General features: G+C 35.7%; 1 protein-coding gene across 1 annotated transcript; it reads left to right on the top strand.

Annotated features, from left to right (window-relative positions):
- The first annotated feature begins 14648 nt into the window (after positions 1 to 14648).
- Positions 14649 to 16028, top strand: LOC145781169 (adhesion G-protein coupled receptor D1-like). Its single transcript, XM_082592948.1, has 2 exons — positions 14649 to 15111; positions 15547 to 16028. The coding sequence occupies exons 1-2, from the start codon at positions 14682 to 14684 to the stop codon at positions 15819 to 15821; spliced, it is 705 nt and encodes a 234-aa protein (XP_082449074.1). The 5' UTR covers positions 14649 to 14681; the 3' UTR covers positions 15822 to 16028.
- Positions 16029 to 16477: the final 449 nt, after the last annotated feature.

Here is a 16477-nt window from a genome sequence, read left to right as displayed (position 1 = left end):
ATGACGTATCAACTGCTACTGACCATCAAATAGGAAATGAGAATCTAACCTCTGTAAAGGATTACACTGGTAATAAAAAGTACAGTTTTGTCAATATCTTGAATGTGCTTAAATAAATAATTGTAAGCTACTTGTTTGGTTTAGTTAATTGGTAAATATTTATATTGTAGGCTAACTAAGTCTTATGGCAGAGCATACCGACACCCAATTACGTACTTGCATTTCAAATGTGACGCGCAATGGAAATTATTTTGATCGCCAAAAAGGCACAGTGCAAAATGATATTTACTTCATTTCATAGTTTTGTAGTTTTGAAATGAAAGGAGTTCGGATTTTTAGTGTTTTGAGAAGATAACTTAAAATAAAAATACGCAAGATCATTGAGAAACTGTAGCCTACCATTTTTATACGGTTCTACAACACATCAACGATTGGAAGATATTTCGAAGCAGAATAAGTTTTGGTGTTGTTTGCTTGTTCTGGATATTTTCATTTTGAATCCAAATAGTTTACGCAGTTTATTGAATTGGATAGCCCAGTTGATGGTAGCTATAGTTTTAAAAACCTTCATTTAAAATTTAAAAAAATGAAAAACATCTTAAAAAACGAGAGTTACTACCATAATTGCTTTGATAACTGAAAAGTTAAATTTCGATTTGAAAATCGTCTATTTTTTCATTACATCTAAACTCCATAAATGTTCAACCAGATTTCAGAATTTTCACCTATGTTACGTATTGCTCATAGAACTACAAAGTTGAACCACCGTCTTCTCATTTCTTAACAAAGATTGATCAATTAAACAATAGAATTTGAGATAGGCTAACAATAAAAAAATGTGCAATTTTCGTTTTCTCAGTGCGATTTAAATGACTTTTCAACAAAGTCGACATACATATTGTTCTATAAGTAGTCAACCCCTGCAACACTGCTTTATTATGTCATTACGGTTGTCGGTTGAATGCCTTCCACGTGTATTCATTAAACTCAAGATCACCTGACCAGCAGTTTGTCTCATGCAAGTGAATGACTGTGCGAACGGCTTCGTGCTAATAAAAGTTATAGCCTATATGCACAGATATTGCACATATTATAATAAACATTTTTTAAAGTTGTTATGGCAGTTGTTTTAATTTAAAAGAGCTGATACTATCACATAATATCATATAATATCACATAATATCACATACTATCACACATGATTGAATTTTGAATCGATTAATAACCTGAATCTGTTCGTGTATAGGACATATTTTGAGTCCAAGTGATAAATCCATGTGTTTGTAGTTTACATGATAAAATGTTCAGCGTGGTTAATTCTAAAAACTTTTGAAGATAATGAGTAGTTTTCTTCCAAGTAAATACCAGTATCGCCTAACGTTTTAAATAAATTTCATATTCTGCATCAACTGGCAAGGCCTATGAGAGGGGGTAATGAGGGTACGGCGTACCCTTGAGGGCCCAAGCCTGTGTTTGTTGGGGGGGCCGAAATTGTAGTTTTATAGTTTACGCGCAAAAATGTTAGGTTAAAACCATCCGAAACGACTGATTTCAAGCATAAAAGTTGTTATTGTTTAGTCCTGGGGGGCCTGTAATCTAGCAAAAGAGCCCGGAAAGATAATCGAGTGCTTTGCGAGCAAATTAGAGGCCCAATGTGGTAAATTAACGTTTTACATGCAAAAATGTTCTGTTAAAAGCACCCTAAATTAAATCATAAAAGTTGGTTATTCTCCTGTTAGGGGGGGGGGGGGGATGGGGGGAGGGGCATAGTGTAGCAAAAGCAGGTTTGGAAAAAAAACGGACAAAAAGCCCGGGTGTTTTTTTGTGTTTTTTAAAAACTATTTGACAAACGTAGTTTCACGCTTATTTGACTTCAAAATGAATTTCGGAGTTAGAGCAGGAGCCGGAGAATACTTTCGAAGCAGGACCGGAGCCGGAGTCAAAAAAAGTGATTTCTCTCGTTCACTTCTGCTAGTGTGGACATGTGATGAATGCAAAAGTTAATGAAGAAAGGTTAGGATTGGTCAGATGATTAACCTGGTTATGTTTTAACAAGATGTTATGTTTGAGCCTTGGTAGAGAGCTTGACTTGTATCAGATACACATAGCACTGAGTAACGTTAACGGATTTAACATTAAACACACAAAAAAAACATGAAAAAACTACTAAATCCGACGTTTTCGACACCACATAGTGCCCTCTTCAGAAATAATTATACGCTACATCTAAGAGAAATAAAAAAATGAATTTAAAAATTTTACATTAAAGGTGTACAAGCGACACCTCTCAACAGAACCATCAACAACTGACACACGAATTCATCAATGCAGGATACAGAAATTGGCGAGGGACAGATCACATGATATGCACAAGACAAAATAATAGTTTTATTGCAGCCTGATACTATTATTGCGCACAGATGTCCAATTCTGCAGTAACATGTTATGTGGTGTGCAATACGCCTAAGAAAACACCACACTTTTTGCCCAAGACAAAGGGGGCCCGGAGTGAGAGGGGTGCCCGAATGACTTTTCGTAGCCTACCCCTAGTGAAAATTTCTCTCAGAGGCCATGCAACTGGGTATAGATCTACCATGCAACGACAACAATAGAAAAAAGTTGTTCGCCTGGTAAGCTCAGTGGATACGTTCCAGAATTAAGATTACGCGGCGCTGGTTCGACTCTCGGGGTGTGCGCTTGAGCAACGCATTTCAAGCACTGCTCTCCATTCAGCGGCAATTGATGGATGGAATAATTCCCCGGCAATAACATTTCAACAATCGGAAACTTCGCTCTGTCAATCTTAGTAACCGGCCCTGCGTCAAAAGCCTATAAATTATACGAAACTATCAGGACTAACCTATCAAAGCGTTGCCAGTCTGAGGATAAAGATTCAAATCCAAAATCACCCAAACCAAACGAAGGTTTGATGCTTTTAGCGTTATTGACAATGAAGTGAACACTAAAACTCTAAATATTGTTATCGACCACACTGCTGGTGAGAAAATATTATCATTGTCAATGAAACACTTTCAGAGAGTAGCGTTGACAAGGTGGTCCAGGAGGTACTTTTAGAATTAGACCCAAGCCCACAAAGATTTTAAAGGCTAGACCCTTTCAAAATGTCCCGATATCTTGAAAAAATCACAGCATATTCTTTGGCTAAAGTGCAATTTTCTTAGAAGTGACTTGATTAAGACCCAGAAGATCTCACTGGTTTCTGGCCCAAATAGTCCTCTCAACGACCTTGCTTTCAGAACCACATCCTTTCAATCATGATGAAATATCGCCAACTGCACTGGATTGATAGTCTTGCATGGCATGTGTTTTTAAACATTCCAAATAAGTTTAATCTTTAGATTCAATTAGAAACTCTGCAACGACAGAATCAGAGAGTTCTGTAGGTTCTACTGTTACCAACAAGAGCAATGAAGCAAGGACAGAAATTCCAAAATCTTCAACAGATCACGTAGGCAAGAAAATGTCCAAAGCTTTGTCTTATTTGGTTAATCTGCTCATGTCTCATATGATAAAACATCTGAAGAACTGTAGTAACTTTTTAGAATAAAAATTGATTATAGCAGCTACTTTATTTTGAGAGAAAAAAGGAAAAAACAATAAAAAAGAAATGTTTAGAAGTTATAACTTTTTTATACAACGCCAAGAACATTTAAGATTATGTGTTCATTTAAAGACCTCTTTCGCATAACAGAAACTCAAAAAATGTAATTTTGTGTTTCACGTCATAATAAAATGGAGACCAGAATCGTCTAGTTTCTTTTCTATTTCAACTTGGCTTTAATTTCTGAATTAATAAACCATAGTTTTATGCCAAAATTGGAACTAAATATCCGTCGGAAAACGGTTGCGGAACTATCAGATAGTAGCTTATAGTTTCGGTAGAGAGTTCGCTTTTTGTACCATGGAGAGACATGGCAAAACAACACAATAGGGTTGAGCATTATAGAAATATGTTTTATATCATAAACATATACAATCAAGCAACCACACAGCATTTAACATAATCCATTAAAATTGAACATAAACTATAAGCTACAAACGTTTTCGGCCATATACACGTCAGCCTTCATCAAGTAACAAAAAAAAACAAAAAAAAACGTGTATATGGCCGAAAACGTTTGTAGCTTATAGTTTATGTTCAATTTTAATGGATTATGTTAAATGCCGTGTGGTTGCTTGGTTGTATATGTTTAGGGTTGAAGAAAGTGACCTCTTTACCAAAATTGTATTATATTTTATACATTCACAAATAGTTTTAACAGTGCAACGATTTTGGTTTAACCTAAGCCTTCAACTTGTATCTGAAAATATTTGTAAGAAACGCATAAACTATAACTTTTAAACGTAACCAGTGAACTGATTAAACAACGAGAAATACGCAAGGGATAAATTAATCACATAATCTAGCAAAACTTAAAACTATCTAACTGTAAAATTTAATGCAGTGATATTAACACTATACCATACATTGTCAATGTATGGCAAATGATTCATGGCAGTGAGGTTATCGTTTTGTTATTATTCAGATCTATATTCAGAAACAAGTGATTTACATGTAACGACAAAGGTATCTACTATCTCATTGCACACTGCACCTGTTACCGGTACTGCAACTGAAAGTACATCAATTTTCTCACGTTTCATCATACGATTTTATTTTACGTAACAAGAATACAATTAGAGCAGTGCTGCCCAAATACTTATTATTTTCAATTTTTAACATTAATGTAAGAGTTAAGTTAAAACAAGAGATTATGATATTGTTTTAACATGAGTTTAATGGTTTAAATTGGTAATTTAACATGAGTTCAATAGAACAAATACACAAATGAATGAAATGATGATCTGACTTTTAAAGTTAAATTCTAAGAATCAACCAAAAAATATGAAACGACAACAATGGAGAGAAGATATGACCTGTCAACTGCTACTGACCATCAAATAGGAAATGACAATCTAACCTCTGTAATGGATTACACTGGTAATAAAAAGTACAGTCTTGTCAATGTATTGAATGTGCTTAAATAAATAATTGTAAGCTACTTGTTTGGTTTAGTTAATTGGTAAATATTTCTTTTGTAGGTTAATTAACTCTTACCGCAGAGCATAACTACACCTAAATACGTAGCCTACTTGCAGTTCAAATGTGATTCGCAAAGGAAATTATTTTGACCGCCAAAAAAGCACAGTGCAAAATTATATTTACTTCATTTCATAGTTTTGTAGTTTTGAAATGAAAGGAGTTCGGATTTTTAGTGGTTTGAAAAGATAACTTAAAATAAAAATACGCAAGATTATTGAGAAACTGTACCATTTTTATACGGTTCTACAACACAAAAACAATTGGAATATATTTCAAAGCGGAATAAATTTTCGTGTTGTTTGCTTGTTCTGGATATTTTCATTTTGAAATCCAAATAGTTTACGCAGTTAATTGAATTGGATAGCCCAGTTGATGGTAGCTATGGTTTTGAAAAACTTCATTTAAAATTCAAAAAAATGAAAAACATCTTAAAAAACGAAAATTACTACCATAATTGCTTTGATAAGTGAAAAGTGAAATTTCGAATTGAAAATCGTCTATTTTTTCATTACATCTAAACTACACAATTGCTCAACCAGATTTCAGAATTTTCACTTATGATACGTATTGCTCATAGAACTACAGAGTTGAACCATCGTCTTCTCATTTCTTAACAAAAGATTGATCAATTAAAAAATTGAATTTGAGGCAACAATAAAAAAATGTGCAATTTTCATTTTCTCATTAGATTAAATAACTTTTCAACAAAAACGACATACACATAATGAAAGATTTCTAACGTTGTTATGGCAGTTGTTTTAATTTAGAAGAGCTGATACTTATCCCATAATCGATACACATGATTGAATTTTGAATCGATTAATTACCTGAATCTGCTCGGGTAGGACATATTTTGAGTCCAAGTGATAAATCCATGTGTTTGTAGTTTTCATGAGAAAATGTACAACGTGATTAATTCTAAAATTTTGAAGATAAAAGAGTAGTTTTTTTTCCAAGGAAATACCAGTATTGCCTAACGTCTTAAATAAATTTCATATTTTGCATCAACTGGATACCATGCAACAACAATACTAAAAAGAAGTTGTTCGCCCGGTACGCTCAATGGTTACGCTCCTGAATACGCGGCGCTGGTTCGACTCTAAAGCCTGGTCTACACTTCTAGTGTAGACCAGGCTTAAGGGTATGCACTTGAGCAACGCATTTCAAGCCCTGCTCTACATTCAGCGGCAATAAGTGGCTGGAATAATTTCCCGGCAAAAACATTTCAACAATCGGAAACTTTACTCTGCCAAATTCAGTAACTGGCATTGCGTCAAAGGCCTATAAAGTATACGAAACTATCAAGAGTAACCTATCATAGTGTGCCAGTCTGAGGATAAATATTCAAAACCAAAAACACCCAAACCAAGGTGTGATGCTTTTAGTGTTATTGACAATGAAGTTAATAATACAATTCCAAATTATGTTACCGACCACACTGCTGGTGAGAAAATATTATCATTGTCAGTGAAACACTTTCGGAGAGTAGCGTTGACAAGGGGGTGGGGGATCCAGGAGGTACTTTTAGACCAAAGCCCACAAAGATTTTAAAGGCTAGACCCTTTCAAAATGTCCCGATATCTTGAAGAAATCAAAGCATACTCTATGACTATACTAAGTTTTTCTTAGAAGTGACTTGATTTGGACCCCAAAGACCTCACTAGTTCTTGACCCAAATTGTCCTCTCAACAACCTTGGTTTCAAAACCACATCCTTTCCATCATGATGAAATATCGCCAACTGCACTGGATTGATGGTCTCGCATGGCAAGTGTTTTCAAACATTTCAAATAAGTCTAATCTTTAGGTTCAACTGGAAACTATGCAACGACAGAATCAGGGAGTTCTGTAGGTTCTACTGTTACCAGCAAAGGCAATGAAGTAAGGACAGAAATTCCAAAATCTTCAACTGATCACACAGGCAAGAAGATGTTCAAAGCTTTGTCCTTTTTGGTTAATCTGCTCATGTCTCATATGATAAAATAACCGAAGAATTGTAATAACTTTTTAGAATAAAAATTGATTATAAAAGCTACTTTATTTTGAGAGTGAAAATGAAAAAACAATAAAAAAGAAATTTTTAGAAGTTATAACTTTTTTATACAAAGCTAAGCACTTTTGAGATTACGTGTTCATTTAAAGACCGCTTTCGCATAATCGAAACTCAAAAAATGTAATTTTGTGTTTCAGTTCATAATAAAATGGAGACCAGCATCGTCTAGTTTCTATTCTATTTCAACTGGGCTTTAATTTCTGAATTAATAAACAATAGTTTTATGCCAAAATTGGAACTAAATATCCGCCGCAAAACGGTTGCGGAACAATCAGATAGTAGCTTATAGTTTCGGTGGAGAGTTCGCTTTTTGTACCATGGACAGACATGGCAAAACAACACAATAGGGTTGAGCATTATATAAATATGTTTTATATATTCACAAATAGTTTTAACAGTGGAACGTTTTTGGGTTAAGTTAAGTCTTCAACATGTATCTGAAAATATTTGTAAGAAACGCAATAAACTATAACTTTCAAACGTAACCAGTGAACTAACTAGACAACGAGAAATACGCAAGGGATAAGTTAATCACACAATCTAGCAACACTCCAAAGCAAAACTTAAAACCATGTAACTGTGAAATATAATGACGGGATATTAACACTATACCATACATTGTCAATGAATGGCAAAGGATTCATGGCAGTGAGGTTATCGTTTTGTTATTATTCAGATCTTTATTCAGAAACAAGTGATTTACATGTAACGACAAAGGTATCTACTATTTCATTGCACACTGCACCTGTTACCGCTACTGCAACTGAAAGCGAAAGTGAAGCTTCAACTGAATTACCAATTGCTGTGATGGAACTGCTTGGTAAGAATCTTTTCATACGAGTCATAACAATTGCTAGCAAACAAGATTCTCACAACTCGCCAGGAACAGCATCCAGGGTCGACATCAATTTTCTCACGTTTCATCATACGATTTTATTTTACGTAACAAGAATACAATTAGAGCAGTGTTGCCCAAATACCTAATTATTTTCAATTTTTAACATTAATGGAGAGTTAAGTTAAAACAAGAGATTATGATATTGTTTTAACATGAGTTTAATGGTTTCATTGCAGATTTTCTTGCAAACACGGATGATAATTTATCAGTAACATTTGGCACCGGGCCAACCGAATTTTTAAGCACCATTGACCAAAGTTTACAAAGAATAGCAAAAAATGTTTCTTTTGACAACAATATTACCAACAGTGAAGTACAAATGATTTCGAAGCTTCATAACCTGAAGGAGATGCACGATTCTTTCAGACCAGTCGGTTTTTCTGCCAGCAAAATAAGGAACTTGCAATTTCTCAGATCAAACTCCACGGTTGCTGTTGTGCTCACACAGTTTCCTATTCCAAAAACTGTTTCTGTTGGCAAGTTATATGAACAAATGGATAGTACAACTGGAATTATTTCGACTTTCTTTCAGTCGAAATATTTACCATTGTTGAGCGTGACAGTCTATGATTTAAAGTTGAAACTAAATGTAGAAGCAATGCCAACATATTCTATGAATGTCAACAACGATGCTATTATTGGTGAGCATGTATTGACCCATTCAAAGGATGTTTCGAACGGATACAAAAGAGTGATACAAAAAGCCCAGTACGAATGTCAATACTTTGATAGCACAATGAGAAAGTTTTCAAACAAAGGCTGTATGATTGCATCTTCGAACACGACAGAGGTGACTTGTTATTGCAATCACACGACCATTTTTGCCGTTCTTCTTTCCGTTGAAAGTTATACCATTCCCCAGGGTGTTAAAGTAAGTGTAGTAAATTTATTGCAGGCTACTTTGGATTCATTGATAATTGCCACAAAATTATCTGTCATCTAAATGCCTATCGCTTCAGTGCCAGGAGCTTAATGCAATACAGTACAAAATGCTCAAAGAAAATCACTTCATCTAAAGCAAAATTCAAAACATCTTGCTCTTGGTTATCAAGTCCGTTTTCTTGAATAATTGATTGCCTAGACTAGAGACAAGATGAAATAGGTTACCGGTAATATGGTTAGTTAATGCAATTGATTGAGTTTCGATTTTAGCAGCATAATCGTTGCTTACTTCACAATGTAGATATTAACGACCTGTTTTAGACTGATGCTCCTAGTTCGCTGTGGTAATAGCGAATTGCACTGGCTTTCGGAACACAGTTCCCTAGGCATGTGCTATGCTGGCTGTTGAGTTTCTGTATTGTTATGTGTTATTGCAGAGAAATTTTGTTGAATCAGATGATTAATAGATTAGGTGACGTAGTTCTTCCCTTTCGACACGGTTGTTGATTTTTGAATTCTGTTTATTTATGAAAATGGCTTCTTTGAAGCGTAATTGTACCGCACCGTACCGCACCGTTTGCTCTGGCAATGATTGTAAATTCAAATTCGGCGAGGCACTTGTGGTCAGGGCCCACAAGAGGGGGGACAACCGGTGCATTGCACCGGGGCCCGGTGAGTTCAAGGGGGCCCGGTGAGTTCAAGGGGGCCCGACAAAATGTCTAAATTCACGCGATAAAAAGATTGATTTCAACGATTTTGCATAAAATATTGTTTTTATATTAGTTCCGTATGTTGAATGGGGCCCCCTTATGGGTAGCCTAGGCTATGCCCTTTTTTAAAATTACAGAATTTTCAATTTAGAGTTAGGGAAGGTCAGGGTTTTGATCTTTGCCCAGGACTAAAAAAAATATCCAAAATACAAGTTTTTGTTTTCAGCAGCTATAAACTTTTCCTCAAATTAAGGCAAAATTCCATATCTGACAACGCTATTGAGGCTATATTTACACTATGTAGTGTTTTAGCATTTTACAGCATTTTATCTTTGTGTATAACTAGTGTGTATCTGTGAATTTAAAGTTATATTTACAATGGTGCATTGTTTGTGAAATAATGGAGTGTTAATACTTTAACCTAATTTATTCTTTGTAAGAACGCGCACCGCAAATTTTGTGATTGGTGAGATATCACGCGACATGTCGCCCTGGGGGGCCCGGCAGCAACATCAGCACCGGGGCCCGGCAGGGCTCTTGGAGGCCCTGCTTGTGGTTAGTTAATTTTTGTAGTCTGGTTTCCATCAATCGTATCTAATATGTGGCTCTTAGCTTTTACAAGTATACGAAACTACCAAGGTCACAGACAAGTCTTCTCAACCCAAAGTTCTCACACTCCATCAATCAATCCATCAAAACGATTTATTTATTTGTAGTAATAAACAACTTATCCTACTGATAAATTGAAAACTTTTAAATTAATAACAAATCAATTCTTTTCAGGTATTATCTTACATTTTTGAAGGGATTTCTTCGGCATTTTTAATTGCCACTTTCCTCATTCTTGTGAGCGTCAAAAAGCACGTGAAAAATGATCGGATTCATATTCAAATACAATTAACGCTTGCCTTGTTATTTCTACATTTATTTAATTTGTTTCACGATGTAGCATCCACAAACGACACAGCATGCGAGATAGTTACGGTTGCTGTCCATTTCTTTCTCTTAGCTACAGGTAAAGTTTAATTAAAGCATATCAAGCTCACTAGTTGATGTTATGGGATGTTGTTTCTATGTGTGAATTGAATTTAGTGGTAATTGTGCAGTATTTTTGATATAGGTCTACTGCAGCTTATAGGTGCAGTAGAAACGGCATCGTTGCTGAATTCCAAACTAACTATTTTTGAATAACTTTTTAGGCTTAAAAAGTTTCGGACAAGTTAAAGGCGTGACAAGAAGAGCTGTTTGAAACAAAAGATTTTTTTTAATATTACGAAACATTTCGTTTGTTTTCGACGTTAAGTTCATATTCTTAGTTTTGCTTGTACCTTAGCCAGTGGCGCCGGCAGGGGGGGGGGCAGGCGGGGCAGCTGCCCCCCCAATGTTTTGGGCATCATCTTTTTTTTATTTTTTATTAATACATATTAATATTATTTTTTATTTTTTTAATATTTGAATCCCAACCTCAAGTAAGTCAACTCAAGTTGCAAGGGGGGGGGGGGGGGGGGGGGGAGGTAAAATCTTTCTCTTAAAAGAAAGTAGGGAAAACCTTGATGACTAAATTGTACAGAAGATAAAAAGATTTTCTACAGAAGCAAAGATATGGACTTTTTAAAGTTTTAACTAACGTCACATTGATGTAGAAAATCCTCGTAGGCATCCACCCTGCTGAGCTTCGCCGAAAGCGAGCCCTTATACACCTGGCTCGCCGGGCGGGGGATCCTAACCACTTGCTTCATGCAAAACTCAACATCCCACCTCAGGAATCTCCCCGGCAATTAAAGTCAAGACACCCCTTTGTGCCAGCTGCTGTTGAATTACTACATCCATTCAGCGATCATGCCATCAGCGCAGCACACTTCATGGAAGACAATTGGAATGCAGCGTGGTGTGCCACCGACACGAAACTACATCGTTTTATACCTCACCCGGTGGCGCACTCCCCTGGTATGGACCTGCCTCGGCCGACTTGGGTCAAGCTCAACAGAATCCGAACCGGAGTCGGTCGCTTCCATTCCAACATGCACAAGTGGGGTTTGGCTCCCTCACCGGCCTGCGAATGCGGCGAGGAGGAACAAACTGCTGACCATGTCGTTCTCGAATGTCCGATCTATAAGGCACCAAAAGGAACGCATGGTATAGCAACGCTGGACGAAGCTACACTCACCTGGCTCTCCATCACCTGCCCTGAAATTTGATTTGATCTAGTCTCAAACGAAAGAAAAGAAAGATGTAGAAAAATAACAACCTGTTAAATTTTTGATACCTCACACTCCCATGACTTCTTCCGCGCGCATTTTGGCATTGGTTGCTTGCAGTGATTCTTTCACTTAAACAAAACGTTTTGTTTCAGCAGTTTTGAGTTGTTCGATTCTTAAGTTGTAAAGGAAACTCAATTTCTCCAATATTTATCATTTATGTTTCTTCTTTAATCTCAGCAGAGTATAAAACTTGTAAAAGTTTTTCATTCATACGACGTCATGAATGAAATTATATCTCAAATCGGCGTAATGACGTAACATCATCTAAACATTTTACCGAATAATAAATTAACAAATTCGATCGTCAAAAGTGGTTTGGTGGTGGTAAATATTACGTAATGAAAAAAATGTGATAAGGTTGAAAGACATTACGTCATGTATTTTCAATACAAATGTGAAGTTTAAAATTTATTCTTTTGTTCATATTCGTAATCCACCTTCAAAGCGGTACTACAAAGAACAATTATCGATAAGGGGGGCATCAAGAATAAGTCGACATGACTTTTAACCCTTAGAAGGTTGGGCTCCTGGGTTTTGCTCAGTTTGGGGGGGCTGTCAATTCTTCTTATGCTTTAGGAGTGATATCTCTGTTATTTTGGCACGGTTTCAAAATTTGGGATTCACTTTGTAAAATTATTCACGCTGAGCATATCCGAAAATTAAAACTAGTATGTGAATTTTAGAACTGCTCATATACGTTGAAATGTTGAGGTCACTTATGAGTGTAATTTGTATCGTGAGTTTACACATTATTTTTTTGTAAAGTAACGAAGAACGTGCATAGTATTGTTGTGATTAATTTTTTTTACATTCTTTTACATACAGCCAATGCCCTTCACGCTGTGAAACAGTTAGGATTAACGAGACATGGGCAAAATTAATTACTTTCATCCAGCTGGTGGGAAAATGTTTCACAATAGAATATGAAATATTTCAGAGGATGTGCTGAGAAATGCCTTATATCTTTCAATTTATAACCTTTATTCGCTCAAAATTTCAGCTCAATAGAGGTGAATAAAAGTTATGAAAAGTCAAAAAATCTCGTAGTCGCAGCCTCAGTGGTTTTAGAGATACAACTGTTGATACAAAAAAGTTGAATTGACAGCCCCCCCCAACCTTCAAAGGATTTGCATTGAGTCAACAGATCTATGCCTTAAGGTTTACGTCAGCTCCGGAGATCAGTAAAATATAAGGTTGTCATCTTCAGTGCAACAAGACCATTGATTGATTGGTTTAGTGAGGATTCGTAGTCCTATTGCTTTCATTTTGAGTGATCATACTGATTTTCAATTTATTCCTACAAGACGTTACGTAATGAAAAAATAGATAACTAAGGTTGGAAGACATTTCGTCATGTCTTTTCAATTCAAAATGAAGTTTAAAATTTATTCTTTTGTTCATAGTCATAATCCTTCTTCAAAGCGGTATTACAAAGAACAATTTTCGATAAGGGGGGCATCAAGAATATGTCGACATGACTTTTAAGGTTTACGTCAGCTCCGTAGATCAGTAAAATATAAGGTTCTCATTATCGTGATTGTAAGCCGCGGTTTTTCTCTAAAAAACAGATGCCCGAGAAGCTAAACATTTTTTCCAGCCCTGGTAGAAAACAAGAGAAGTTAAATAATATACCAATGTCTTGCACCAGTGGCGTAGCCAAGGGAGGGGGTTCGTGGGTTTCAACCCTTCAAATTGAATTTATGGATGTTAATACATTGTTTACAAGAAAAGTTTTAGCCTATGATGTAATTTCTCGTCAAACTGTGCAAGGATGCAAGCCATCTGCAACTGCTGAGATCGCTTGTTCGATCTAGATTAACATCTAAACAGCTATTCGTTATACAAAACTTGAATATATCAGAAATAACTAAAGTAACTTCATTGTCTCAAAGCTTTTTGTTTGACACTCATCAAGATGTATGACCTCTATGACGTTACATTTTCTAAACTTTGGGTTGACTTCAGAGCATAAAAGTTAGTGACTTACCGGAATAAGATCGTTTTTTGAATCAACCAAGGAGAAAATTGATAAATAATAAAACTGTAATGATCTCGCAAAAAAAAAGCAATCAATCTATGTCTCTAAAACAAAGTTTGCCTAATTTTAAACCAAACTGTATTAAAAGAGCGAGTTTTGCCAATACCAAACATTCAAATATCTCAGTCTGGAATTAGCAACAAGAAAACATAGAGACTTGCTTTATTTCCGAAAAATGCCGAAGAAAACATGATCTTATCCTTTTGCTATGCCACCGGAGAGCACCATTTTACAGAAATATTCATACCCACAATTTTGTTGAAAATGCTCTCAGAATGCACCAAACTGAAAGTAATTTTTCAAAATTTTCTGGGAGAGGCCCCCCAGACCCCCCGCCGCTAAGTGTCGCCTTCGGCGAACACGCCATCGGGCTTCGCCCGCCGGCTGTCAACACCCCCCCTTTCAAAATTTTGGACTATGCTATTGTCTTGCACTGTCAATATTTTGCCCCCCCAATGTTGAAGGTCTGGCGGCGCCACTGACCTTAGCATTTTTTTATTTTAAGCAACAGTTTTTTTTGAACAGTCTTTGTGATTAATAACTGTACCAACTACCAACACAGCAAATGAAAACAGCACAGTGTGGTATTAGGAGAAAGCGTTCATAAAACAATGCGAAATAAAGAAAGCATTTTTTAAGAAAACCCCAGACTAATCATCCATGCATTATTTTGATTGCAGCAAATTGGATGTTTGTTGAAGGTTGTAATCTGGTTATTATAACAACAAATCTAGTCATGCGCTCTTTCCAAAACCCAAAAACACTTTTGTTAGCAAAGCTGATCTTTGGATGGGGTTTGCCGTTTATAATCGTTGCTGTGTCTGCAAGTGTAGGATTTTCAAAGCAAACTTACATGGAGCCCAAAGTTCATAATAACCTTGACTACAATCGATGTTGGGTGAATTCAAAGAATGGAATGTTGATCGGGTCTGTGATTATTCCTATAATTGTTATGTTTTCTGCAAACTTTGTAATCTTCTGCATAGTCACAAGGTTTGTATATCGAATGAATAGCAGAACAAAACATTTGCAACCTCCAAAGGATCGACAAAATAATGCTAACCTAGGAAAACCGATCAACGCTGTTCAATTGAAATCCGCTTTGAAGGGAATGGCATTGCTTTTCCCTGTTCTGGGAGTGCCATGGATTTTTGCTTTTCTTTCAGGTGAATTAGAAATAAAATTCTTGCTTACTGCATTGCTATAATACCACGTTTTGAAAATATCGATATTTCACGTGTTTTGTGAAGTCAGTGAACTTCAAAAACCTTCGTAAAAAACTTGCCAGAATGTCATTTTATACAGTAGGCTAAAGGCCTACAGCTTTTTGGTTGTTGTAAGTTAATAGAAAATAGTATCTCTTCCACACTGAGTGCAGAACAGATGACAAACCGGTTCATATGAATTACGTTTGGATACAACTTTGAGCAATTTAAATTATAGTAACTTAGTAATTTATTTTACATCTTGGATGCATTATAGAGTCAATAAAACGTTTATATAATTGGCAATAAACATAAGCAAATAGATAGGCCTAAAACCTTTTTTTGTGGTGTCATACTCTTAACTCATTCAGACATAGCATGATTTTTAATTTTCAGGGGTGAAAAGTTACGAAGTATCTGTCACTTTTATGTACTTAAATGTGATATTCAATGGACTGCAAGGGTGGTTCCTATTTCTGGTGTACTGTGCGTTTGGACAAGAAGTTAGAAAAGCCTGCTATCGGAAAGTCCATTCCATATTTCCATCAAGTTTTCAATATCATAAAAGAAAAATTTTCTGTTCAAACTCCAGCTCACAAAAAGAAGTGCAGACTGTTATGTCAGACCTCAGCACAGCTGCTGTAATAAACAATGAAAATAATTTTAAATAGTTTAAACTTAAAGGATGTTTTCTACTTTTCAATTAGAAAAAGAATCATTCAACGCCATTCAACAAAAATCTTTTACAGGAAAAATATTTCATTGAAAAATCGATTGCATTTCACTAATACATTTTAGAGGATATCTTCATTATCTTTTTGAGATTGGCACCGGTGTGCGCTATACAAGTCATGCAGGCAATATAAAATGGTCAGCGGCCAAACAAGTCATGTAGAGAGTATTCGGCACAACAGAAAAGTAGAATTTTTGTTAAGTTGATTATAACATTGTAGTCTCTTGAAATTAAGACAAAAAACTTGTTTTTTGTATTTCAAACAAAACCAGTATTGTATAATTAGAAATGATCAAATGTTGTTTTGCACAAAACTCTTTATTATCCATTGCAAGCTCATGAGTTCCCCAGCATCCAAAGACTAAGCTTAAAACACGGCGAAATAGAGAAGCCAACCTTCATGATGATGACTGCTGTTTAGTGATAGAATATTTTTGTTTGTGTTATTGAAATTTTACTATTGCTTATACAGCTAAATTGCTTTTGATATTGTTTATGTTGTGGATCTACTGTAGTGGACATGGTGGTTACAACGTGGCCTATATACTGTAAATTATACTTTTGTAACATCTTTGTTGTAGCCTACAGTGTGTT

Source organism: Aplidium turbinatum, chromosome 1, assembly GCF_918807975.1.
Source record: "Aplidium turbinatum chromosome 1, kaAplTurb1.1, whole genome shotgun sequence".
NCBI lineage: Eukaryota > Metazoa > Chordata > Ascidiacea > Aplousobranchia > Polyclinidae > Aplidium > Aplidium turbinatum.
This window is presented reverse-complemented; position numbering and strand designations above follow the sequence as displayed.

Coding starts and splice junctions, on each gene's coding strand:
- LOC145781169 (XM_082592948.1), top strand. CDS start 14,682: ATGCGCTCTTTCCAAAACCCAAAAACACTTTTGTTAGCAAAGCTGATC. Junction 15,112..15,546: donor GATTTTTGCTTTTCTTTCAG/GTGAATTAGAAA, acceptor TTTAATTTTCAG/GGGTGAAAAGTTACGAAGTA.